Below are 26,446 nucleotides of genomic sequence, written 5' to 3'. Positions count from 1 at the left end.
CTGGAGGACAAAAAATTTGATCCAGTCAATCCAAGTGGATCCACCCTAACGGGTAATACATCAAAAAAAGATCAACAAAGTGGATTCGAGCCTAATTAATTCTAACAAACGAATACCATCAACGATACACGTTTGTCAACGCAAAATCGGATCACGTGCCATCAACCCCATGCAACAACGGCAACAAGCATTAATGACTCTTTCAAGTCCATACAGTCTCATGTCAATCAAGGATTGATGGGTTGCAAAAGACATACATATTCTTGGGAGTGGGGAGTAGATTCAACCGCCAACACGGTAATTAACAAATCCACATGCACTAACTGTTTACTGCTATGATCAACATCAAATTAACAGTCATTTTTGGCCCAACGTAGAACCGCAACCACCTCCAAAGAAAGGGAGGAGACGGCGGATTCGAATGAACCACCATAACCAATCCACACGGTGGCGAAAAAGGTCTAAAACGGTGGCAAAATAGAGGATAAAGAACGGACCCTTTTGGGTTTCTACCAAACCAACGCGGGATTCTGCCATTGAGAAGCCAACACACAGAACCAAACAAGATCGCTAGTGACAGCCAACAATTTACGAATACCAACAACTCAGCAACCACCACCCGTAGCAGATTCGGTATTGGTTGAATCGGAAACCAACGACACAAATTGTTGTGGGAACCGGAAAAAGGGTGGTGCGGGGGGACGACGCCACTCATCGCACCATCGTTGCATGTTGGTACATCATAAGTGATAAAGGTTTCGAAAAAAAGGGGGTGAGGTTGCAGAAGATTTCTAAAGAGAGGGCAAAGTCATAATGGTAGATTATAACAGAGGTAATCATGCCTCCTATTAATTAGATATATTTTTAAGAATATAGTAATTATTTATAGTATTTTTATATTTTAAGCATAGTTGTACTTTTTCTCACTATTTTAAGCAGAGTATCAAAATTCTGAATAAAATCAAACTAAAAAAGTCAAAATAATATCTAAAAAAACTTATTTATTGGTAAACTCTGTTAAAAAATTTTAATAAAATATATCCCGTGCTTGGCACGGGGCGTTACACTAGTGCTAAACATATTAATAGTGAGTTATAGAACATTGATTTTGAAATTAATGTCAAAAATACACACTACAACAAAACAAACAAGTAAATAGGCAATTATCCCCCTGAAATTATAAGTTTCGTCAATTACCCTTGAAATTAACAAAACTTCAATTATCCTCTGAAATTGCACAACGTTAATCAATTTACCCCCTCCGTCAAATTCTTTTGTTAGTCAACATGACGTTTTGCAAATATCTTCCTGAAGTTTTGCACTTATGTGCAAAATCCCCCCTGAATTTGAAAATTTATATTTTTTTTCAAGTGACTGCATTATCACTGAATTATGAAACATATTGGTAAACCCTACAATAATGTTTAAAACTCAAAAATATTTACAAAACAAACATAAACGCATTTCTTTATTCCAACGTTAGCTAAGTTTTTATTTATAGCTTTGCTTTTATTTCAGCTCTCAAGTTTTGTTCTTCCCCATGCCTCTATTAAGTACACATTGTTCAGCTTAGTTGAAACATAACATCTTCTCAAGGAAAGTTTCTTGCAGCAGTATATAATACTCCCTCCGTCCCAAATTGTATGTGACTTTAGAAAAAATATTTGTCCCAAATTGTATATCACTTTATAATACCAATAAAACATTAATGTTACTTTTCCTATTATATCCTTAACCATTTATTACTCTTTCTTCTTTCAATTCTTTCATTTATTTTTCTCATATCATTTATTAAGGATAATTTTGTAAAACAACTCATAATATCTCTTCCCCATACTGTATTAATTATATTTCTTAATATGTGTGAAATGCCCAAAACGTCATACAATTTAAGACGGAGGGAGTAGTATTTTCAAGCCGCTGAATAAGCTAATGGCATTATGGCAACATATTGTATATTATTCTGATGCTACCATCGATCCAGACCAAAATAATTTTCTTGTTTGTACTCATGCATGAGAACAAGTAAACACCAACTTTTGTACTTCACCAACGTGTATATTGAGAATTCTGTTAATTTATTATGAATGGATAGCAGTAAACACCAACGTGTACTGCATACCGTCAAAACTTAGCTAATATGCTCTACAAGTCGGTGATAATTCAGCCACTTTTAAGGATAAGAAAAAATATATAAATTTTCAAGTTTAGGGGGCATTTTGCAAATAAGTGCAAAACTTCAGGGGGTATTTGCAAAAAAACGTCACGTTGACTAACAGAAAAATTTGACGGAGAAGGTAAATTGGTTAACGTTGTGCAATTTCAGGAGGGCAATTGAAATTTTGTTAATTTAAGAGGAGGTAATTATCGAAACTTACAATTTCGATGAGTAATTGCCTATTTACTCCAAAACAAACTCTCTTTTCCTTAAAAAAAAATTGTCTTTTATTGATTAAAATTTATGAATTATATCAATTTATGTGGGCCTCATAATTTTGTCGAGACCATATGGATTTTACTCAATAAAAAGAAATGTGTTGGGATATGTGCATTAGGGGAAGAGATTGTCACATTTTTTGACAAAAGATTCAATGTCTACATAAAACTGAAAACTGATAGTTTCCAGTGGAGATGATCTTCTCATGTGTTAGAGGATGTGTTACTAACACTCTTTTGTGAATATATTGATGTGTTCTATTATCTACTGATGAAAGAATTACAAATAACTTTTTTTCAATACATCTTGGTGACATATGAATTGTTCATGGATTAATATCAAAATTTATAAATATTAATAACTTTCAATTCAACGGTTGATTTTGAAAAATATTGAGACTTGAGAGTCCATTGAATTGGATTTGAGATTGTTTCGCAGAATCGTTGAGCAAGAGGGATAATAGAGTGTTCAAGTGAGGGGCTGTGAATTTCTTCTAAGAAAGTCTTGTAACACTGGTGCTGCAGCATTCAGCATGATCGCAGTGATAATGGCAACCTCAATAAAGATGTAGGATTTATTGATTCGAACTTCAATAAATTGTGTTCAATTTTTCTACTTTATACAATCTTTTATTCAGAGCGTGCATTTTCATTTTCAAGAATATGTAACCACATGAGTTAGTCTCATTTTTAAGAATATGTAACCACCCAAACTAGTTTGATGATGCTGACTTGGAGTTTGTTTCTCTCAAGGTCTCATTCGATTCCTCCGGTGTCAATTTCGGTCGTTAGTCCATGTAGAGTTTTTCTCTAATAGATCTCTGCAAGTGGACGGTAGGATTCAACCACTCAGATTAATATTTTGTTTGACTTATTTTTTTACAATAACATAGAGAAATACATTGTTTTTTCTCTCCATTGCGTAGTTACTAGTTGATGAAATCTGCAAAGGTCTCACTCACTACTAAGACAAGAGAAACTAAATTTAGGGATGGTGTATGGTCCTTCTAATAAAGCCTCAGTCATCCATCTATGTGCAGCCTCAGTAAGATGATATCCATCCCAGCTAACATATTTTGAAGGATCATCACATGCAATCACTTCTGAGTTTCCACATAGTGCTGAATCATTGTAATTGTAAGGGCCTCCACCTCCACAACAAACTTTAAAAGCATTTCCATCAAACCCTGTTACAATAGTGAAGCAAATCCTTGTATCACTCTTCAATGATTTAGTGGCATACTGAAAATTCATGACATAGAGACTCTCTAGTTTAGTTCTGCTGTAAATTATTGATTCATGTTATCTAACTAATAACAATGACTAAATAACACATGAATGTCCATGAGGTGCTAGTTTAGTGGTAAGGATTTGACCTTGTAATATCAAAGGACATAGTTAAAATCTCCCTCGTGGACAATTGCAAAATGACAATATTGCCACTAATTAATAATATAAATATCACATGAAAATGAGGGCTGTTAAAAAAACCAAAACCAAAACACACTGAAAAAAGTCAAACAATGATTGACAATTCAGGAACTGAACCGAGTTCGGTTCAGTTGAGTTCACGAATTATCCTTGATTGTTTGGTTCTTTCCGGTGCAGCTCTGTTTTGTTCAATTTAACAGTTCTTCAGTTTTTTTAAACAGTCATACTATTCAATTTGGTTCGATTTTGGGCTTTTCTCAACATTCCTAATTATCAGTTAATAATAAAAATTTGTTACAATGAGGTCTGCAAAAAATGTCGAAAAAGTATAGTTTGTTTTTTTAAAGGTGACTATGAACAGTTCGGTTACGTTTTACCAAATTGTTTTAACTATTCAGTTTGGTATCCTTCCTGAACCCTGAACAGTTCTATATGACTGAACTTTTATGTTGCAACTTGTAATGCTTACTTGCAGCACAAACACATTGATATGACATAAAAAGTAAAGAGGATTAGCAAGCAGACTACCATATTGTTCTGGAGATTTGTACAACTGCAATGCAGCATTGAAATAATCTGCATAGATGATATTAGTAAAAGGATACAGCACTCGAAGCTTATGTAGTTCGGTTTGAAGCAGCTCATTATGGTATTCAAAAAACTTGTTTAACCATTTCAAACATCCAGCTTGATCATACTCCTCTTCATCTTTAGTCGCAAACATTGTTAAATAGGCTGGATTGCATCCAAGTGGTAAACTTCCAGGAACCAAAATCGTGACAGCACCTAAATTAATCAACTCCTGCATAAACTCATAAACTAATTGAAGATTAAAAATGACTTCAACAGGAGTAAAAAGAAACCACAAATTAAAAACCTGGGTTTCTCAAAGAAAACTAAGAGTAATCTGAATCTCACTATTTCATTAACGTGAATCTGATTTTGAGCTTGAAAAACTTACTCCTTGTGTCTCATACTTCAAAGTTATACACATTTTTTAAGAAAATAATTGAGTGTAATAATTTCTATCACAAAATGAGATTTATTGACTAAAATATCCTTATTAATAACGTAATTTGATAAAAAGTTAGGTGTATTGAAATACAAAAACAAGATGTGAGTATTGTAAAATGACAAATAATATGTACTATGTGACAAGTAAATGTTCAAAATGTGAAACTTAATATGAGGATAAGAGAATACTGAAATAACTACTACTCAACTTTCAAACACTGAATTAAACTCTTACCCTAATTGATGAAGTGATTACAGATACTACTCGGGGTACGTAAGTAATAAGATCTCCAAATACACTTGTTTGAAACAAAGGAAAACCATAGTCATTGCCTCCTATCTCTCCCACAATAAACAAGGAGCTGTGAAGAACACCTTTGCAGCCTAAAGAGAATGAAATCGCATAAACCAGAATTACCAACTTAAACAGTCAAGAAAAAGCAAGGGATACAAAGTAATAAGTAAATACTGAGATCAATTAAATATTTCGTGAATCAAATCCTTACATGAAGAACAACATTCAAATACTAGGAAAGCTACTGAATATTTAAATCAAACTATCTCCCAGACAAAATTCTCAGTCAATTTCTATTATTTAAACATCATATCATATAATCAAGAGTAAATCTTCAATTTGATCCATAAACTTTCATTATCTCTTCTATTTGATCCCTTAACTATAAAACTATAATAAATAGTCTATAAACTATTCTCAACCCATCAAATTCGTGGTTCAAATTAATAAATGCAAATTTGCAATGGGACAAGTATTTATAAAAACAAAATGTGGGAAAGCGAATAGTAGGTAACCTCACTTGAAGTAGAATTGCAGATAGAAGGCAACAATTCCTTGAACCCATCTAACTGAACAATGAGAGAGTAATTTGCAGTCACTTCAACAACAAACTCTTTCTCTTCAAAGAAACTTCGATCTAACGCAGTAGCTCCAGCAACCGCAAAATTCACTCCATGCTCAATGTTCCCACCATTTATGAAACCCAGATAAGGTTTCAAATATGGAAGCCTGAAAAACTCAGCTTCACAAACCCAGCACACACAAAAACAGTAACATTAACAAACTTTGTAGCATCAACACTTATAATAGAAGTCAAGTCTAGTGTTACAAGTGTCAATGTCAAATACCGAAGCTATTCAGTTATGTCACTTTTTAAATTATTATTGATGTTAATGTGTCAGTGTCCGGTGTCTGTGTTAATAATTTGTAGATAATAAACAAGGTTGCAATTTACAAAAAAAAATGAATTTTTATCAAAGAATAAAGTGAAAAGGAAAAAAAGGGTATGATGGAAATTGAGTTATACCGATGAAATCAACGATGAGGCGGCCATCAGAGCAGCGTCCATTGGGATGATGAAAATGGGTTTTACCGTAAGGAGGGAGCAGACAATCGGGGCTCTGTGGTTGGGAAATGAAATACAAGTTTCCGGTATCAGTGAGGGAATCTCCGAAGCTGAAGATTGAAGAGTAGCAACTAGTAGCAGCAGTAGTAAAAACCAGTGGCAGAACAATGAATAACCATTGTTGTTGGAGGGACCAAACTGGTGAAGCCATAATAGAATTTGGTTTTTTTGTTATTGACTGAACAATACCTTCTTTTCACCTTAAGCTGTACATTGTCTGCAATGCATTTATATCATTGTCCACGTTTCAATCGATGAGACAGAAACAGTGTGTTTGATTTACTAAAAAAAAATGAAGGAAAAGACAGAACAACTTTAGTTGTTCAGTGTTTGATTTGTAAAACTGTTTCAGGTACAAGACAAACTGGAGGTGGGACGGAACAAAAATTCATATTTTTGTCTCTCACCAAACCACAGCACAACTTTTTGTCTCACATACAAGTTGTTTAAAATACCAAAATAGCATTTTGTTCCTCAAAAATCGTATAAAACAAAAAATTACTCAATGGTATAAAAAATTTGTCCTGTGTTGTTCTGCCTTATGTTGTACTGTTCTATATTTTACTGTTCTGTCCAGTACTTGCTGTTTTGCAAAGCAAACACACCCAAGAAATTTTGAGAGTCTCACTTTAGAAAGAGATATATGGTTGTCACACATGTTTGCGTATCATTCCCTTACAAATCAGATTTGTGAAATTATACTAAGTTCGATCATAAACTCTAAAATAATATTGAAGTCTATCCAAGATTAATATTAAAATGAGTTTTCTGTTATCGGGTGGCTTGAGTCACGATTCACATGTCAAATTTTGGGTATGATAGTCTTCAGCTTCCACCATGATGATTTTATGGTTTAGTTATCTTCAATTGAAATTATAGAATGATATAAGAGCATATTTAAGATCGGTTGGATAACTTTTTATCATATTTTTGCTATCAGATCACTCGGGTCACACTTAATCCTAAATGTGAGAAGTATGTATTAAGAATCTCGCATTGAAAGAGATATATATAACCTGAATAAGTATTTCTAAGTGGTCATAATGTTTTTCATATCACAAACAAGTTGAACTAAGTGTAACAAAAAAAAAACAAGTTGAACTAAGACTTGTGGACCCAAGAAAACTTGTTTTAATCCCAAATTAATATGGTTACAAATATAAATGATAAAAATGATATTGTGGCACCCGATATTTTTCAACCCTCGTTAAACAATTTTATTTTTTAGACGACTAGTCAACTAATTTTATATCTATATTTTTCAATTTACTGAACAACTCATTTTATGTAACTTAACCCAGTTGATAGAGACAGTGCATAATATATGCAAGGTTCAGAATTTAAATCTTGGCCACCACAAAAAAAAAAACTCACTTTATATTTCTTTATTCAACAAAACTTATTTTATATTTCTATCATAAAAAAAAAAATCATTTTGTATTTATATTTCTTTGTTTATCTTGTCAAAAAAAAAAACTCTATTTATCTCTTTTTAAAATATATCACTATATTTATCGATCTCTCAGAATATATACATTCATATAAAATGTCCGTCAAACATTTTCTATAGATTATATTAAATAGAATTTGGATGAGATTATCAGGAGAGATCCTCACAAAAAGACAATAAATTCACATTAGTTTCAAGAAGATTTTTGTTTTAAGGGTTTTGCTGACAAATGTCCTTAGATATCAATTAAGGATTTAAAAATGAAAATAATTTATAAGTTTTACGTAGAAAAAGTAACTTTTTAAATTTTCAACGTGTTGAATGCATCATTCTCAAGACATAATTTCTTAATTAAACTTTTTAAGTGAAAAATTAAGAAGTGTAAGGATTAAATCAATGATCTAATCAATTTATAGATGCAATTTAAACCGATTAGTTTGGTTTAAATAACCAATTTGATATGCATAGGATATAAAAGCTTTCATAGCTCAGTTGGTTAGAGCACCCGTTTAGTAAGCGGGAGGTCTTGAGTTCAACTCTCAATGAAAGCAAAAAGTAAATATATTTTAATCTATTGATTTGTCATTCAAAAAAGGAATTTAAACTCAAGACGTCGACCAAACTGGTATATTTTATTATTATTATTTGTAATTTTATTAGCCTATATATAATGTTAGTACCTTTATTATGTTGTGTGAAAAGTTAAGAAAATGTACGAAATTGTACGAAAAATAGGGGACAAATCAATAGAGAAAAAATTTATGATGTGTGATTTCCTATTTATTGGTTCTTAATATAGAAAAATTGAATGAAAGCTTCATTATTCATTACATGATTTCTGTGCACCTCTATTCAAATACAAACGATATGGAACAAAAGCAGTGCTATTGATGACGGCAAGCTTTTCCTTCGCGCTTAATGCACGTTGCATAGAACGACTCCACACAAGATAATTGGATTCATTGAGTTTGGGCGTAAGAGTGACTCAATTTGAACTGTCAATTAGATGAACATAATAAATGGATTCATAGTTAGGTTCTTTAGGTTGATTTTGAACAAGATTTAGGCGCGGAGGCATAATGAATGATGATCAAATCACAACCAAGAACAAAGGTGGGATGAAAATCAAACAAAAACACTGAACAAATTAGCAACGAATTTGAATAAATGTCAAGATTGAAAGAATGATATAATGTAAATAACCTGAAACACAATTCACCAAAACACAAATTAATGAAGAACAAAACACATAATCATAAAATGATTCACGAAAAACGTATTTAACTGATTGCAGCGATGAACAAACAATTAAGAAATTGTTGCATAACAAACAAAGACGATGAGGATGAAGATCATTGATGAAGACAAATCATAGTGGAAGAAAGCATAACCAAAAATGTTTATAAGGTAGTTAGGATCGTAACTTCTCTCTTGAGAAATGAGAGAAAACTGATACTATATTATGAGAGAAACAAATTGAATTAAAGTTTCATTTTTCATTATTGAATATGAGGTGTACAACACACATTTATACATGAAAGAGGTCACATACTAACTATAGTTATGGGTGTAGCGGTTCGGTTTGGATTGATTTTCAGCCAAAAAATGTCTGAACCGATGAAATCTTCATCGGTTCGGATTGGTTCAGTTTTCACTGTTTTTCAAAAAAGAAACCGAACCAAATTAATCGGTTTGGCTCGATTTGGATTGGTTCGTTGATCGGTTTGTTTAAAAATACAATTAAAAAAAATTCATATTTTCACAAAATATTTCATAGAACTTAGTATAACTCTATATTTCATATTATGTTTTTTCATACAACTTTTTATAACTAACCTTACTCAATATTTCATACGTATGATCCAAGATTCATAATGAGTACAAGTCAATGGCATAGAAAATCAACATGGAAAACAATGAAATATAATGAGTATAAATCAATGGCATAAATATGATAAAACTAACCAAGAGATGAACGATCTCAGCGGTGGCCGGTGGCGATGAACAATGGGTTTGGTGTGGTTGACGGATAGGGTTTCTTTTTTAGTAGAAATGAAAGAGTCTGACTTATGAGATGAGATGAGGATTAGAAAAAGTGAATGGATTGAAAAGTAGTTTAAGTTGGACTTTAATTTTGGGTCTAACCATAATTTTGTGTGAGTGTGAGGAGGATAATATTAGTAAAAGAATTAAGGAGTGTGGTTATCATCGGATTGGTTCATCGGTTTCACGGATCTCAAAATGAAAAACCATGAACCAAACCAAACTAAATCAGTATTGATTGGTTCGGATCGATTTCAAACCGAACCGAACAAGGTCGGATATTTTTTCGGTTTGGACTTTCGGTTTCGTTGGTTTAGTCTGAACCGCTTACACCTCTAACTATAGTAGTCTAACTAGTAGAGAAATATTAAGATTTTAGGTGCCTAAAGAGCAATTGTCGAAAACCTTAAGATATTGGGTTTATGAATTATTTCGCTTATATGTTGTTCAATTTCAACTCTTCTATCAAATATGAAACTTTAACTTATAACATATCACAACAAAACATGTCACGGCTGATAAAAAAAAAAAAAAAAAAAAACTATTTGGATTTTAATTTAAGAAAATTAACTACACTTTACACCATATCGATATATGCAATTAGATTCAATTACTTCCATTTTCATAAATTGTATTTATGTGTTAACGTAGTAGTCGTGTTAGTATTTGTGCTTCCTTTCTCTGTCTAAAAAGCATTGAGATGCAAGTAGCACCAATAAGAGGCTTATTTATTGAATGTTAAATAAAACTTGTCAAACAATTATTGTTATGATTACAGCAAGTGAAAATTGAATTTTTGTATATGCTCCAAAGATACGATGCCTTGCCTAGCCTTATTACTATTAATGGCAGCTTGGCAAATAAACGTTCTAGCTATTGAAATGACCATATTCATAGCTCACATTCACGGAGCACAAGTTACTAAATTGAGGGACAGAACATGGTCCATTAATGATGCCATCAGCAATTAATCTATAAGCAGCCTCAGTCAAATGAACACCATCCCATCCAATATACTGAGAAGGATCATCACAAGCAAACACACCTGGTTTACCACAAGATCCTGATCCGAAATTATATGAACCTCCCATCCCGCAACAGTTTTTAAGACCTGTAAAACCTGCATTGACATCAAAGTTAAAAATCATCACATTAGTTGTGAAATAATGTCCTAAACTAACTCATTCTCTATACTCTTCAATCTTGGGTTTTACACAATACATTGAGCATTATATTAGACTTTGTACCTAGATAATAAAGTAGTTCAATTAAACTAGCTAGTATAATTTCTGGTTTTAGATCTAATTCAACTTTACAAAACTATCTTTAACGTTTAGACTCAATTATACTAATCCCTCCGTTTTTTAATATAAACAAATTTTGACTTTTAGATTCATTCAATTAATGATGTATGTGGTTTATATTATAGACCACATACATTATTGATTGAATGAACCTAAAAGTCAAAATTTGCTTATATTAAAAAACAGAGGGAGTATGTGTCTAAACGTTAAAGTAGCAAATTTCAAGGTTAGAGGAGGTAATTTATAGTAGAAGTTGTGGCTCGATTTGAATTTTGTAATGCCGCCTAATTTGTTTATTCATTGGGAGTGTTGGAGTGGGGGGCCATTACATAAGAAGATTCGAAAGCTATTGAGGATGATTTGGGAGGTGGTAATTTGGGTTTTGTGGAAAGCTAGAAATGGGCGTATTTTCAATAATGAGGTTGCTTCGTGGGAGGAGTTAATGGAGGCGGTGAAGGTGTTGTCGTGGAGGTGGATTCTCGGTAGAACCACAATTCCGGCTTGCATGTTTTATGAGTGGAGTTGGTGTCCTCGCGAATGTTTTGTGCGTTAATTTGCAGCTGCCTTGTTGCCAGGTTCGCGTCCCAGCTGTGCTGGTCTTCTGCTGGCAGCGCTGATGTGCTGCTGTTTTTGACAGTTCAGCAACAGTGCTTGCTGTTTGCGCCAGTTCCAGCTGATTTTTTGGGGGTTTTTTAGGTGGCTGGTCTGCTGTTTTTGTGGCTGGGCTATGGGTCTGAATTTTGACGGTGAGAAATAGATTTCAGAGTCATAACTTTTGCCAACTTTGACTAGTTTGGTGGGTGTTTCGGCCTTTGTTTTTCTTCCGTTTATTCGGTTGATTTTTTGGTGGTTTGCTTTGTTTGGGCAATGTTACGCTAATAGGCGGTATCTTTGTAGTTTCTTTCTTTCTACTGCTCTTTGCGTCTTGCGAGAGTTTTGGATTAATAATATTTGCCGTTTCAAAAAAAAAAAAAAAAAAAAAATTATAGTAGAAGTTGAGAGGGTTGAATTACCAAATTTAGTGGGATTTTGATATAATGGCAAAAGAGCATTGTAGTAATCAGCATAGATTATAGTAGCATGAGGATGAATTCTTCTTAGCCTATGTAACTCATATTGGAGCTCCTGATTATAAAATTCAGCAAATTCGTTTAACCACTTCAAGCAACCAGCTGAGTCATATTGGCTCTTATCTGTAGTTTCATATTTTGTTAAGTAAATTACATTGCATCCCAATGGGAAATTCCCAGGGATCATGAGCGTGCGTGCACCTAGATCAATCAACTCCTGTGAAGACATAAAATAGAAAATTAAGTATGCTTGGAAAGTTGAAATTCGAATAATAGTAATGCAGACAGATATTGCTTCATATAATATAATCTTACATTGATTGCTGAAGTGATTGCACTGATTACATGTGGCACGTATGTTTTAATCTCTACTATGCTCCTTCGTATAAATAAAGGATAATTGAAGTCGTTACCTCCGATCTCTCCCATAAGAAATAATGAGTTTGCAAAAACTTCATGGCAGTCTGCAAGATTAGACCTCAATTCAGTAATTTTACTAAATTCAATTATGTTAATTTGTTGATCCATTTTGTCTTTTTTTTTTTTTATAAGTTCTCTCCGTCGAATATGTTGTGTGATTTTTATCTGTGATTCAGCGACAGCCTTAAGAGTGGGCGAGGGGGCGACCACCCAAGGCTGCAGTTTTGTTGGGGATCTGAAAAAAAATTCCCGAGTATATACATCATATATTTGAATAACAAATTTATATTATTAAAATTATAATTATAAATCTATTGAAAAGTTATAACTATATACAAATATATTTAGTATTGAAGTCTTAGTTCAATGAAACATACTTAAAACATGAGAATGTGAGTCATATGTTCGACTTTTATCCATAGGTTGTTGTTTAATCGTAATGATTTTGAAATTTAAATTCATCAAAAATATCCACCTCCAATAGGAATTTGATTTGTGTGCAATCATAGACTTCATTCAGTTAGTGATCTATGACCGTTCGATTGAGATCAGATGGTATATGTTCAATGTCGGTAAATTTTGTTTAGAAAAACATGTTTTGCATGTGCAGTCTATGACTGCATCAAATTCGGATTCCTCCGATGGGAGATGGGTGTACCACTAATTGAATCTGACGTTTCGTAGCTTGTGACACAGGTAAATAAATTTTTGACTTAAATGTAGTTTTTGTCTCCTATTTTGTTAAAATCACAGTTTTTATCCTCAATCATTAATCGCAAAATTTTGATCCCCCATTTCAATTTTTTGACCAATTCATGCTTTTGACTAAATTGCTCACACCAACCCCTTATATAACTACAAATGATCTTCTCTTTGTATACTTGATCATGACTCATTTATCACTCCATTTATGAAGACACTCAATAATTAAACCCTTCATTTTTATGTTAGATCTATTAATTTATTGTTATATTATTAAGTTAGATGGTCAAAATTATAAATTGGTCGAAAATTCTAAAATGAATGGCCAAAATCGCGCAATTAAAAACATGAGAACCAATGTCACAATTTTGAGAAAATAGGATGATGAAAGCCACATTTAAGCCCATCTTTTTTTACAAAGAGTCAGGCTAACTTGTGCCCTAAGACACAAGTTAAAAACTAAAAGAGGAAATGAAAAATAAATTTTCCATTGAGAAAATAAACTTTTCACGTGTCATTAAGAACACAAGTTAGCTTTTTCTTTTAATAAAAAACATATAAAATTACACAACAGCAGACATTAAAGTTCATTATTGATAAAAAAAAACTACAATAAATTTATGCAGATGCACGCAGACAGCAGACATTAAAGTTCATTATTGATAAAAAAAAACTACAATAAATTTATGCAGATGCATATTATTGTTTGTTTTATGTTTTATTAGGTTATGCTAACATGTGCTTTAAGGGTACTAGTTAAGAAGTAAAAAAGAGAAATAAATTATGAATTTGATGTAGAAAAAGTTCATTTTAAAAGTTTGTGTTGAATACATCATTTACATATACACATGTACACAGTGGAGACCCTCAATTTTTAAGTCTTAAACGAGTCTCTCACATGTACACATCATTTTTGTATAATTTTTTAATAATAGTACCTAATAAGAACTCAATCACTCCCCTTTCAAAAAAAAAAAAAAAATACTCAACCACTTCAATGGAGACTTTCTAATAAAATGTCTAAATGGATCCCACCAATAACTCTTTATCATTTTTACCTTTCAACAAAAACAACTCAACAATGATTATTTTATAAAATATGTGGGGTCTCAAGTGAGACCATAGATCTTAAAAGTCTCCAAAAAAAATCTCAAATAAAAATATCTATTAAATATCGGATCTTAATTGATAAAGACCTCATCATTGGAGTCTAAAATAAACTTTCTCTTTAAAATTTCTTTACAAATGTACTTAAACGTTAGCATTTCCTTTTATTTATATACACGTGCTTTCCATGGACTTTTCCGTAAAATAAATAAAAAATACTAAGCTTATCACCATAACAGGTGTAGACAAGAAGACAAAAATAAAATTTAATAATCGGTAGGGTCTGTATGATGTGCGGTGCCGGTGGGTAGAGATGATGAGTAAATTACCAATTTAACTATATGGGGTCGGGCATCTATAGTCCTATATACCATTGAAATTTGAAAATGGTCAAACCTTTACGATTGATTTACTACTCAATGATTATGATGATGATGATGATGATGAATGAGAATATTTGAGAACTTACTTTTGGAGGAATTGCAAAGAGAAGGGAGAAGTTCCTTGAACCAATTCAATTGAACTGTCAAAGAATAATTGGTACTAAAACCAACACCCCTCTCTTCAAAGAAACTAACGTCCAACGCCGTTGCTCCTATAACAGCAAAATTTGCTCCTTCCTTTGCACTATTATCTTCCAATACACCATTCTTAATTCCTAAATATGGTTTCACCATTGGAATTCCCAATGACTCAGCTGCAATTGTAATATATTAACAACATTTAAACTCTGCTGTTAAAAATATATAACAGATAACTTATAATTAAGCTAGCAAATTGACGATGGTATATACCGATGAAATCAATGATGAGGCGTCCATCGGAGCAACGTCCAGACGGATGATGAAAGTAAGTTTGGCCATAGGGAGGGAAGAAACAGTGATCAGAGGGTGGTTGGGAGCTGAGATACAGGTTGCCAGTGTCGGCAATGGAATCACCGAAGCTGAAGATGGAAGAGTAAGAGGAGCATGCAGCCGTGAATAACGGTGCTGAAACCGTAATTACAAGAAGTAATTGTAATGTTACAGTGCTCCATCGCTGTTCAGAACCAGACGCCATGAGAAATTTGTTGTGGAAGTGGGAAACAACCATTTTAAGAGAACCTTACCATTATCGTAAAATGAATAACTATTTTAAGACAGATTTTTTTATTAAGTCGTGCTTAGGTGTGTGATTCCACTTGCACTGAGATTCAAAGATTTTTTTTCTAATAAAGGAGATATCAGAATCGTATATTATACTCCTTCCTTCTTACCTACCATTGTCCCCACAAAAAAAATGATAGTTTTCTACTTTAACTTGAGCTACAGTAAAGATGAGTAGAAGTTTTAGCAGATTTTTTTTTTTCCTGACCCTTTGCAAAAAAAAAATAGCATGTCTAACCCCTATGAAAATTATTCACCAAAATGACCCTTTTTTTTTTTGTCCTTTTCCTCATTCCCGGAGTGACTGGTCAGCTATTTTTTTTTTTTGTATGGCGGGACCGATTTTTTTTTTTCGTTTTTTGCTTTTTTGGGCAACATTTGTACATTTATACATATTAATTTATTTGAGAAAAAATTTCAAAACCCCGGGGGAATCGAACCAGAAGGTTATGGGTCATTGTCATTCTATGTTCCCACTAAGTCAATGTACATTTGATGTTAATTTTCGCATCCAATAATATATATACCATTTTTTAAATCAGTTTCACACACCATGAGGCATGAACCATCCAATTTTTCATTTTTGTTCCCTAAAAAAAAAAAAACATTTTTGTTTTTTTAATATAAGTCTTATAAAAAAATATATATATAGGTCCCCATGAGCTTAGATTTTAAGGTGAATTTCTCTAGCCACTAGGCTATTTGACAAAAAAAAAATATAGCAGATTTTATAATTTTAATTGGATTCTATATTTTATTTTGAATATATATATATCATTTCGTCGGATAATTTATCGATGAAAAATATATATTTCGTCAGATAATAATAATATATATATATATATATAATTTATCAGTGAAAAAAATTATTTCGTCAGATAATTTTTCTCCAATAAATTATATATATATTCGTCGGATATCCTAAATTATCCAATAAAAAAAAAACAAAAATGAAAAACTGGATGGTTTGTGGTGTGTGAAACTGGTTTTAAAAAGGGTATATATTATTAGATGCGAAAATTAACATCAAATGTACATTGGCTTAGTGGCAACACAGAATGGCAATGTCCCATACGCGCCTGGTTCGACTCCCCTGGGAGCAAAATTTGCCATTTCAAATGGCGGTAATGACAAAAAAAAAATAGCTGGCCAGTCACGATGTGACATGTGTCAGAACGGCGGCTCATTCCCGCCGTTTCAAATGGCAGGAATGAGGAAAAGGATGACAAAAAAAAAAGTGGGTCATTTTGGTGAATAATTTTCATAGGGGGTCAGACATGGTATTTTTTTTGCAAAGAGGGTCAGAAAAAAAAGATTTCGTTTTAGCAAGCAACTGCGGCGACTAATATTCTAAGGTACCGTTTGGCCAGGCTTTTTTTCGATCTAAAAGCTACTTTAAAACAAAGTTAAAATAAAGCTCTTTAAGAAAAAGGCTAAAGCTGTTTGGTTTCTTTATTTTATTTTTTTTAATTCTAAAGTTATTTTTGAGTTAAAAGCTGTTTGGCAAAATATTGTACAAAACTTTGAATTTATTATTTTTTTGTGGTGTTCGGGGTTCGAACCCAGGACCTTGCATCTATTTTTTTTCTTTTCCAATTATACTATATAACAAATTTTGTTATAGGAATACCATAATTTTGGTGTCATTTAAAAAAATAAAAATTTATATTATATGATATTATATTTGTTACATTGTTGGTGTCATTGAAAAAGATATGTTTAGTTTTTTTAATAAGAAAAAGATATGCATAGTTTGTTACAATATAAATGTGTAATATATATATATATATATATATATATATATATATATATATAAGTATTTTTTTTACGCATCTATACTTGTACTTTTAATTAAAATCAAAATTTTATAAAAATAATTATACGACACAACATTAAAAATTTATACGCATTAACGTAACAAAAAACATACATACGGACATAAAATATCACTTTAAATGCTAATGTGTGTGTGTATATTTGTGAGGTTGAAGAAAGGGAATAAAAATATTTGGTGTCATTCAATGACAGCATGAATAAAAATATTTGCGAGGTTGTGATAATTAAACGATATTGAAATTAAATATATAAGTGATAAAAAATATAATAAAATTCCTTCAATAATAGATTATAAAATTAAATGGACCCTTCTCTAAAAAAAATAAATTAAATGGACCCTCCTTCAAAGAAAAATTATATGGACCGGTTCAAAAAAATAAAATTAAATTAAATGGAAGAAAAAAAAATAAATTGAAATATAATATTAAAAAATAAAAGAATATGTTGCCGTGTGAGTTGAAGAGAGGTGTTTGTGAAATAAATTGCAGAGAAGTAGTTTTTTGAAGTAGCATTCAACAACTTTTGGTTAAAGCTCATTCCATTCAATTTTACTCATTCTAAAAAAGGTATTTTTTTTCGAAGGTATTTTATTGATATTGTGTTCGGGCCTAACTTCTCCTTAAAAATGTAAAAAAGCTGAAGAAAAAAAAAAAACCAGCCAAACGGTAAGTCTTATAACTGCTTCGTGTTTAAGTTTAAATTTAAACATGTAACTTTAATTTCAACATGTCCCTTAACTTATTTTCAGATTTCATTTTGGTCCCCTAACTATAAAGTGTCTCAATTTGGTCTCTTATGTCTTTTGTTGTTACCTCTTTTGGTCCTATCCGTTACATTTTAACTGTTTGATCTATTTTTGAAATAGAAACCGTTGGATCATGTAGGTTTATTGTAGCCTATGGTAAATGATTAACACCTGATTTTTTTGAAGCAAAAAATATTCCAGAATTTTTATAAAATCATTTTCAAAATTAAAAAAAAAATATTTTTTTACGAAATTTTAAAAAAAGGCCAAATTTTTTTTTTCGAAAAAAAAAGGTTTCTTAAATTTTTTCCTACAAAATTCTGGAAATTATTTTAATTTTTAAAAATCTGGAAAAATATATAAAAAATTCAGATTTTAAAATTAGAAAAAAAATATATTCCAGAATTTTTATAAAATCTTTTCCAAGATTTTAAAATTTGAAAAAAAGGTCAGTTTTTTTCAGAAATTTTTTTTTTTTATTTTTTTCTACAAAATTCAGGAATCATTTTTTTTCCATATTTTATAAAAACCTGAATTTTTTATATTTTTTTCAAAATTTGAAAAAAAATAAGTTTTTTACGAAATTTAAAAATAAAAGGTCAGGAATAATTTTTTTTCCTCGTATTTTATAAAAATCTGAATTTTTTATATATTTTTCAGAATTTTGTAAAAAAAAATATGACCTTTTTTATAACCTTTTTAAATTCAGAATTCTGGATTTTTTAAATTAAAATATTTTCCAGAGTTTTGTAGAAAAAAAACTGACCTTTTTTTGAAATTTCTTAAAAAAATTTCAATGTTTTAAATCTTGGAAAAGATTTTATAAAAATTCTGGAATGTTTTTTTTCTTTCTAATTTTAAAATATTAATTTTTTATATATTTTTCCAGATTTTTAAAAATTAAAATATTATCAAGAATTTTGTAAGAAAATATTTAAAAAAACTTTTTTTTTTTCGGAAAAAAAAATCTGACTTTTTTTAAAAATTTTGTAATTTTTTTTTTCCAATTTTGAAAATGATTTTATAAAAATTCATAAAAAAAAAATCTGGAATATTTTTTTCTTCATATTTTATAAAAAATGAATTTTTTTATATAATTTTTACTTCAAAAAAATCAAGTGTTAATCATTCACCATAGGCTTACAGTAAACCTACAAGATCCAAACAGTTAAAATGTAACGGATATGACCAAAAGAGGTAACGGCAAAAGACATATGGGATCAAATTGAGATACTTTATATATAGAGGACCAAAATAAAATCCAAAAATAAGTTAAGGGACTAAAGCATATATTAAGCCAAAAAAATACTTCTATCCTATCTAAACATTATTGAGTAGTTTTCACAAATAACAATATATATCTACCAACAACAGACTAAAACTAGATTTATTTAGTAGAAATCAAAACAAAATTAACAATTTTTAAGTTTTTAGAGAATTTTATACACCAATGAAGTAGTTTTGTGTGGAAATAGAATATTTATTAAAATGTCAAATTTAAAAATTATCACTACATTGAATATTATCTCTATAATGGATATACTTTTTTTTTACATAATTTAATTGATAAATGGATATACTATTTGTAATCATGATATGTTGCCTTTTATAGATTTTTTGTAATTAGGTTTAATTGCACTTTTGGCCCTTCATCTTTTTAAAAGTTGCAATTTTGGCCGTCTAACTGATTAAAATACAAAACAGCTCCCTATGTATAGGATCTTTGGCAGTTTTGACCCCAAGACCAATTTTGACTTGTCTTCGCTGATGTGACAATTTAAAATAAATAAATATTTCTAAAAAATAAAAAATAATCTCTTTAAATTTAAAAATAAAAAATAATTTATTTTTTTAATTAAAAATATACTTTTTTAAATAATTAAAAAATAAAAAAATATTTTTTAAATAATAAAAAAAAATACACGTGTGCGTTAATTTTGGGGACCAAAAATGCAATTAAGCTTGTAATTATGGTCTGGTCTTTTTTAAGATATGATCTAGCCTATCAATTATGAGTCTGCCATCCAATCTATATCTAAGTAATACAAAGTTAATGCAAAAAAGTGTAATCTAATCTAGACCTGATGATATGCTAATCCATTGGCTTTGTCAAACAATCTCAACTATTTTAATCCCTACATACAATGGATAGTTCTTCATAAGTAACAGTAACACTAGTTCAGGTAATAAGAATTACTGAGTCAATTAAAAAAATAAAGTAATAAGAATTACATACAAAAGGATGTCATTAGCAAAGCTACAACAGTTCATGTTATAACAACAAAGTGCAATACTTGGGGACAAGATGGATGTAAAAAAAAAATCGAGTATTTATTCCAACTTATTTTTCATTTTTTGTCGCATTTATCCTATAGATGTCCTCCACTATAAAATGCACCAAATTAAATATACAAATTATAAATGTTTTATGCATAATGCAGATTAGGAATTGATTTTCTATTGGGGATTAGGAGGACGGCTGTTAGCAGCAGCAACCCGGGATCCCCATTCTAGCAACTCTTTGCTGGTGTCATCCTTGTGTGCAAAAACTTCTATAAAACATAGTGAATCTTTCTCTGTTCCAGTAGCAGTTGCAATTGCTTCTATCAAATCTTCCTCCGTACGTACCTACACTCACAAAGTTTTAAAGATTCAACTACATGACATAATGCAAATTATAATGTGTTTAACATTCAACCAAATTATAAACTAAAACAGTGGTACAAGATAAATTGTTCGTTTTGTGCTAACCTTGGCAGTCCAGCATTTCCCTTGTCCATTATGGATGGCACTCACAAAGCGGGTATAGTCCCAATTCTTGATCACATTGTATGGACCATCATGAATCTCAACTTCAATTGTATAACCTCCATTGTTAATGAGGAAGATGATGCTCTTTTGTCCACAACGGATCATTGTTGAAATATCCTGTGCCGTCACCTAATAAGGCATCATACATCCATCCGAAAATAAATTAATGAACAGGCTTACTTGCTGGTGAAACTTAACATTAATGTTCTGAATACAAAGTTTCCTTTCTTATCATGTTACTAACCTGAAAACTGCCATCACCAATGCATGCAATCACACGCTTATTGGTTGCAGCCTGTGCGTATCCAAGAGTAGCACCTACTGACCAACCAATTGATCCATACTGCATCTGGAATTCATAACTGAAAGACAGAATCCACATTCGCCAATGTTAGTTCCAACAATGTAGATTGCAGAGATTGTACTTATCATATTACTCGTGCAAAAATTGTGAATGACTTACCCGCAATTCTCAGGCAAACGAAGCTTCTGACAGTTAAACCATGAATCACCGGTTTCAGCTATTACAGCAGTATCTCCACTTAGCAGTTCCTGTTCAACACATTTAATTGCTGAACTAAATGGAAATTTTACAATAATATAGTAATTTAATGGAAACCACACAAACAATATTGCATATTTAGCAATGTAATCAACAGCTAATCATCTGAAACTGTTATGTTCCTCATTTTCGGGCAATGTTTTACACCTCTAATCCACTCACAATCAAAACATACATTCAAACTATGAATCTACTTCTATAAATACTGTGTCACATGATTTAACAGGATAAATCTAGAAAAGGAACCATGCATTTGCTAGTTACTACAATTGTATATATGAACAAAACTATTATTATGCCAAAGAATCCCTAGACTGATTTTCTTTCCAAAGAAGCTTATAAATAGAAATTACCTGAATGTGCTTGAATAGTACATTAACTCTAAGAGGTTCATCCTTCTCCCACTTCAGAGGAATGCCCGGCGGAACATAGATTCTACGGTAATTCTCCACAGCTGCGGTGTTTTTCTTCACCTTTTTAGACAATGCAGTTAAGAAATCAGCCATGAAAACCCAACCTAAGGAAAGACCATTGCCAATGGTGACCCGATTGGGCTGCACGATTAAGGACTTCTCCTTCTTTATCAACAACGAGTATCCAACAGAACTATAGTCATTGAAGATGGGACCAACAAAAACATAAGCATCAGCAGACTCCACTATCTCCCCACAATAGCTAGTACTAACAGCACCCCAATATGTTCCAATGAAATGTGGATGATTTTCTGGTACAAGTCCTTTACCGGAGGGCATTACAGCTATTGGATATCCACTAGCTTCTGCAAACTCCATGAAAGCCTTCTGCGCCTTTGCTACCCTAAGTTTTGGCCCGCCCACGATAACTGGCTTCACAGCTTTGTTCAGAAATGCAGCCGCTTCTTCGACAGCTGCTTCTAACCCTTCCTGATTGCTTACCCTGCATATAGTTGTAAAAATGTGTATTTATCTTTAACATAATACTAATGCCAAATATGAATGTATGAACAAACATGATCCATGAATACTATAAGGATAAATATTCATTAATTAAAGTGGCTCTAGTGGCCATTTAACATCTGTCTTCCAGGGAATTTGAACTTCATCCCTTGAAGTTCGAAGGTCAAACTCGTACCACAGAACTTACAACTCATGAAAGAATGCTATAATTAGTAACTCAACTTCATCACATAAATAATAAATGGAACAGGGTCCCTAGCAAAAGGATCACACTCATAAGCTTTATCCCATCACTACCATTAGTCATACATTCTTTTTAAAAGGATCACACTCATAAGCAAAACAGATAAAAGAAACTTCAAAAGGTAAGCAAAAAATACATACCTTGGTGCAAGAAAAAATGGAACAGGGTCCCTAGCAAAAGTTGGATGAGGAATTGCAGGAAGATTACAACCTATGCTTATATAAACAGGCTTGCTTTCTTTCAAAGCAGTTGAAATTGCAGTATCAATAAGTTCATGTGCATCCTCCAAGTTATTCACCACTGCCTGAAAAATTCACACCACAATATCATCAAATTCTCAGTGATCAAAATAGACATGTGTGATATATATGTAGCAACAACAATTCATATTAAAGATGTGTCGGATAACTGACAGGTGTCAGACACTGGCATGGTCTGACACATGTCCACCGAGACACGCGTTATATTCAATTATTCTATATTCTCAAACTATTACTCCCACGGATGAAAATTTTGGGTCAACAAAAAGTTGATGTATATGTTTTTGAACCAAATACATCTATTTGATTTTTTTTGAACCAGATACATCAACTTTTGTTGACTCGAGTGAGTATGAGTGTTGGTGTTGCTAACTGCTCACCTGAAAACATGTGATCGTTTGAAAGCAACGAAGCTCTTGCGAAAAATCAGGTAAACCAATAGTATGATGAAGAATTCTGTTAGTACCATAGTCATTAGAATTAGGTCCTCCAACAATACAAATCACCGGCAAGTTTTCACTGTAAGCTCCGGCAATGGCGTTGAGGATACTAAGTCCACCGACTGTAAAAGTCACAACACACGCGCCAACTCCCTTGGCACGTGCGTAACCGTCAGCAGCATATCCAGCATTCAGCTCGTTACAGCAACCGACAAGGTTAAGCTCCGGCTCAGCGATCAGGTGGTCAAGAAGAGTTAAATTGAAGTCGCCGGGAACGGAGAAGACGTCGCGAACGCCGATTTCGACAAGCCGCCGTGCAAGGTGGCCGCCCATCGTGCCATCACAGGTGAAGGGACGGACGGTGGATGGAGCTGAGCTGGGAGGTGAAGTTTCCATTGAGTTTGATAGTTTGTATGATTATGTGTTTGATTAATTTGTTTGTTAACTTTGTTTGAGTGAATAATAGTGATTGTGATTTTGTGAATGTGAAGTGAAGAGGTTTAGGAAAGGGTTTTAATATGGTTAAGTTTGATTGGTTTTGGAAAATGGAAACCATGTGCTATGCCTTGGAGCATAAGAAAAAAACTATGCACTAAAATGCACTTTTGTTTTTATGCTAAAGAAAATTAATATAGTGGCATGAATAATGTCGAAGGTTCTGTGAACTAAAGATATTATTCTATTCGGTTTCATTGGATTGGCTATTTGGGGGTAGTGGTGGTTTTGCTTTTGTTTGCTGGTTTTTGATTAGTATATGATGGAGGATTTCGACTTTTCTTCCTTTTTTTCTTTCTGTCATTCTTTGTTTACGTTTTTGGATGGACCAGTTTTTGACAATTTGATAGGAAAATTGTCAAAAATATGAATAAATTATTTGAGTTTTCAACTTTTCTTTTGAGAGAACAGAGGTTTTTTCTTAATCTAGCCACAACCGGTTACTACTTGCTAGCAGCCACCACCTTAGTTTGTTGCTTTTTTTAAACAAAAGCTTAATTACTTTTTTGTTCTTAATTTAATTTGGGGTTTAAGTGGATCCCCTAGCTTTAAGAGTACTTTATTTTGGTACTTTTACTTTATTTTAAGAAGAAGAATGATAACAAATAAACTTTTATAAAAAATTGGTGTAATTATTAGTTGGTTAAAAGTAACAACTTATAATTTTAACACAAATTTTTTATTTATAGATTCTTTAATTAATGCTTAGGGTACTAGTTAACAAAACTCTTACTTTAATAGCTCTTTTACATTGAATATGTGAAATGAATTTTGATTTTTTCCATTTATTTTAAGAGAGATAAACATATTCGATCATTTCGTGAGCTTTACTTAATCACAAAGCTATCATATATGTATATCTCTCTCATAAATAAACACTAAATGAAAAAAAAAAATGAAGGAAAACCAAACTCAGTTGGAATATGTCACAAAAAGCCTTTTTAAAAAAAAAAGACAAAAGTCTTCTTCTCTAGATTCTAGGGTTTACAATTTTTTTAGAGTGTTTGTGAACCTTTATGTTTCCATTTTTTTTTTTTTTTGGTCTAAATATGTTTCCATTTTATTAGCCAATACTATAATTTTTCCATGGTGTATAACATATATTTGTGTGTTGCACAAATTGATTTACCACAATAGATATGATTTCTTCAAACTGATTTTATTTTATGCGTTTGACGTGTCATGCCAAACATCCGTTGGCACTCTAACTATAGATATGCATCAATGGTATCAATATATTTGCTTTTAGATGCAGTTTCAAACATTTGATATGATTGACTAAATCCAAAATTTGATTCATAATCACGTTCAACTATTGATATATGGCAACAAGGCATGAAAAATACATGAAAAGTCTTCCTCTAACTAATGCAAATTCATCCATTCATTGTTTAATTAATTTTATCTCACTCAAAGCCGCAAACTAGAGATGTTAATGGGTACCCATAGATACGGATAGTATGATACCCGTCTCCGCCCCATTGGATAAATATGATACACGTATCCGCCTCGTACCCTCGTAGGTACCCACTATGTGGGTATCCGTGGGTATTGAGGTATTCATGGTATCAATGGATTTTTGAATTTATTTATTTTTTAGTACAAATAATAACTTTTTTTTAATTATCAAAAGACTTCAACTTTTAAACATTCATACATAATCCATAGAAAATTCGTGATTCTTACATAATCCATAGATAATTCATGATTCTTACCTAATCCATAGAATATGTTTTATGATTTGAACGAAATGAAAACGGTGAACTTAATAAGATGAATTAAGAAAAATTTAAAATAAAAATAGGTTACTAATGAGGAATCTTAGGTGGGCGGTAAAATTTTCTTCAATAAGTTAACAGTAAGATAAGTTATATAACGATATTTTAGTAATTTACTTAATTTATTATCTGGTATGGGTACCCGTGGATATGGATACAATCAAATTCGTGTCCGTATCCATATAATAATGGATAGTGAAATATCTGTTTAGCTACCCGCCCCGTACCCGTGGCAGATTTTACCCACAGGTACTCATGGGCTTGGGTATTTTTGCCACCCTTACTTCAAAGTCACCATCCTTCTAAACTGACTCACAAATTCTCAGCTCCTCTCTCATTTTTCTTTCACTCTATCCCTCATGGATTTGACTCTTCATAATAGTAGATATAAATGTGAAATAACATCTGAAATGGGTAATTTTGATTTCTTCAATTTGCTTTTGTCTAAAAGCAAATATATTTTAACACTTGATTTTATCCCAAAATCAACATATTTTTTAGGAAAAAGCTAACAAGTGTCCCAAATCTATTTTTTATACTCTGCACAAATTATTTCAATTTCATTTTCCACCGCACAAAGCATGGGCATGGGTATGTCTAGTTATTTTTTATTTTTTCATATTTTTATGTATTTGTTTATCTTTTGTAAGGTAAGACTCAAGTAAAAATACGATTGTTTGTCAAAAAAAAAAAGAGCTCAAATATGATATGTTACCTTTAATAGATTTTTGGTAATTATGGTCTGATCTTTTTAAGATATTATCTAGACTGTCAATCTTTTTATGAGTCTGACATCC

General features: G+C 31.7%; 3 protein-coding genes and 1 non-coding gene across 4 annotated transcripts; 1 reads left to right on the top strand and 3 right to left on the bottom strand.

Moving 5' to 3' along the window:
* Positions 1-3,264: 3,264 nt before the first annotated feature.
* LOC11433598 (GDSL esterase/lipase At1g31550) lies at positions 3,265-6,526 on the bottom strand. Its single transcript, XM_003593689.4, has 5 exons — positions 6,204-6,526; positions 5,697-5,918; positions 5,117-5,265; positions 4,396-4,669; positions 3,265-3,623 (listed from the first exon to the last, which is right to left on the bottom strand). Exons 1-5 carry the CDS (start codon positions 6,451-6,453, stop codon positions 3,391-3,393), a joined length of 1,128 nt encoding a protein of 375 aa, XP_003593737.1. The 5' UTR covers positions 6,454-6,526; the 3' UTR covers positions 3,265-3,390.
* Positions 6,527-8,229: 1,703 nt separating this feature from the next.
* Positions 8,230-8,303, top strand: TRNAT-AGU (transfer RNA threonine (anticodon AGU)). The gene has a single exon. It is a non-coding gene; the product is annotated as a tRNA-Thr (tRNA).
* Positions 8,304-10,490: 2,187 nt separating this feature from the next.
* LOC11439312 (GDSL esterase/lipase At1g28580) lies at positions 10,491-15,613 on the bottom strand. The gene is made up of 5 exons (XM_003593688.4): positions 15,193-15,613; positions 14,868-15,095; positions 12,485-12,633; positions 12,113-12,386; positions 10,491-10,915 (listed from the first exon to the last, which is right to left on the bottom strand). The coding sequence occupies exons 1-5, from the start codon at positions 15,488-15,490 to the stop codon at positions 10,665-10,667; spliced, it is 1,200 nt and encodes a 399-aa protein (XP_003593736.1). The 5' UTR covers positions 15,491-15,613; the 3' UTR covers positions 10,491-10,664.
* Positions 15,614-20,338: 4,725 nt separating this feature from the next.
* Positions 20,339-23,989, bottom strand: LOC11439310 (pyruvate decarboxylase 1). Its single transcript, XM_003593686.4, has 7 exons — positions 23,317-23,989; positions 22,817-22,980; positions 21,851-22,412; positions 21,399-21,487; positions 21,180-21,297; positions 20,876-21,064; positions 20,339-20,752 (listed from the first exon to the last, which is right to left on the bottom strand). Exons 1-7 carry the CDS (start codon positions 23,770-23,772, stop codon positions 20,582-20,584), a joined length of 1,749 nt encoding a protein of 582 aa, XP_003593734.1. The 5' UTR covers positions 23,773-23,989; the 3' UTR covers positions 20,339-20,581.
* Between the last annotated feature and the right edge of the window lie 2,457 nt (positions 23,990-26,446).

Source organism: Medicago truncatula, chromosome 2, assembly GCF_003473485.1.
Source record: "Medicago truncatula cultivar Jemalong A17 chromosome 2, MtrunA17r5.0-ANR, whole genome shotgun sequence".
Classification (NCBI taxonomy): Eukaryota; Viridiplantae; Streptophyta; class Magnoliopsida; order Fabales; family Fabaceae; genus Medicago; species Medicago truncatula.
Note: the sequence above shows the minus strand (reverse complement) of the source record. Positions and strands in the feature narration are given on the sequence as shown.

Coding starts and splice junctions, on each gene's coding strand:
- LOC11433598 (XM_003593689.4), bottom strand. CDS start 6,453: ATGGCTTCACCAGTTTGGTCCCTCCAACAACAATGGTTATTCATTGTT. Junction 5,919..6,203: donor CCTCATCGTTGATTTCATCG/GTATAACTCAAT, acceptor GGGTTTGTGAAG/CTGAGTTTTTCAGGCTTCCA. Junction 4,670..5,116: donor TAATCACTTCATCAATTAGG/GTAAGAGTTTAA, acceptor GAGTTTATGCAG/GAGTTGATTAATTTAGGTGC.
- LOC11439312 (XM_003593688.4), bottom strand. CDS start 15,490: ATGGTTGTTTCCCACTTCCACAACAAATTTCTCATGGCGTCTGGTTCT. Junction 15,096..15,192: donor CCTCATCATTGATTTCATCG/GTATATACCATC, acceptor TTACAATTGCAG/CTGAGTCATTGGGAATTCCA. Junction 10,916..12,112: donor TCAAAATCCCACTAAATTTG/GTAATTCAACCC, acceptor ATGTCAATGCAG/GTTTTACAGGTCTTAAAAAC.
- LOC11439310 (XM_003593686.4), bottom strand. CDS start 23,772: ATGGAAACTTCACCTCCCAGCTCAGCTCCATCCACCGTCCGTCCCTTC. Junction 22,981..23,316: donor AAACGATCACATGTTTTCAG/GTGAGCAGTTAG, acceptor TGAATTTTTCAG/GCAGTGGTGAATAACTTGGA. Junction 22,413..22,816: donor CCATTTTTTCTTGCACCAAG/GTATGTATTTTT, acceptor AACTATATGCAG/GGTAAGCAATCAGGAAGGGT.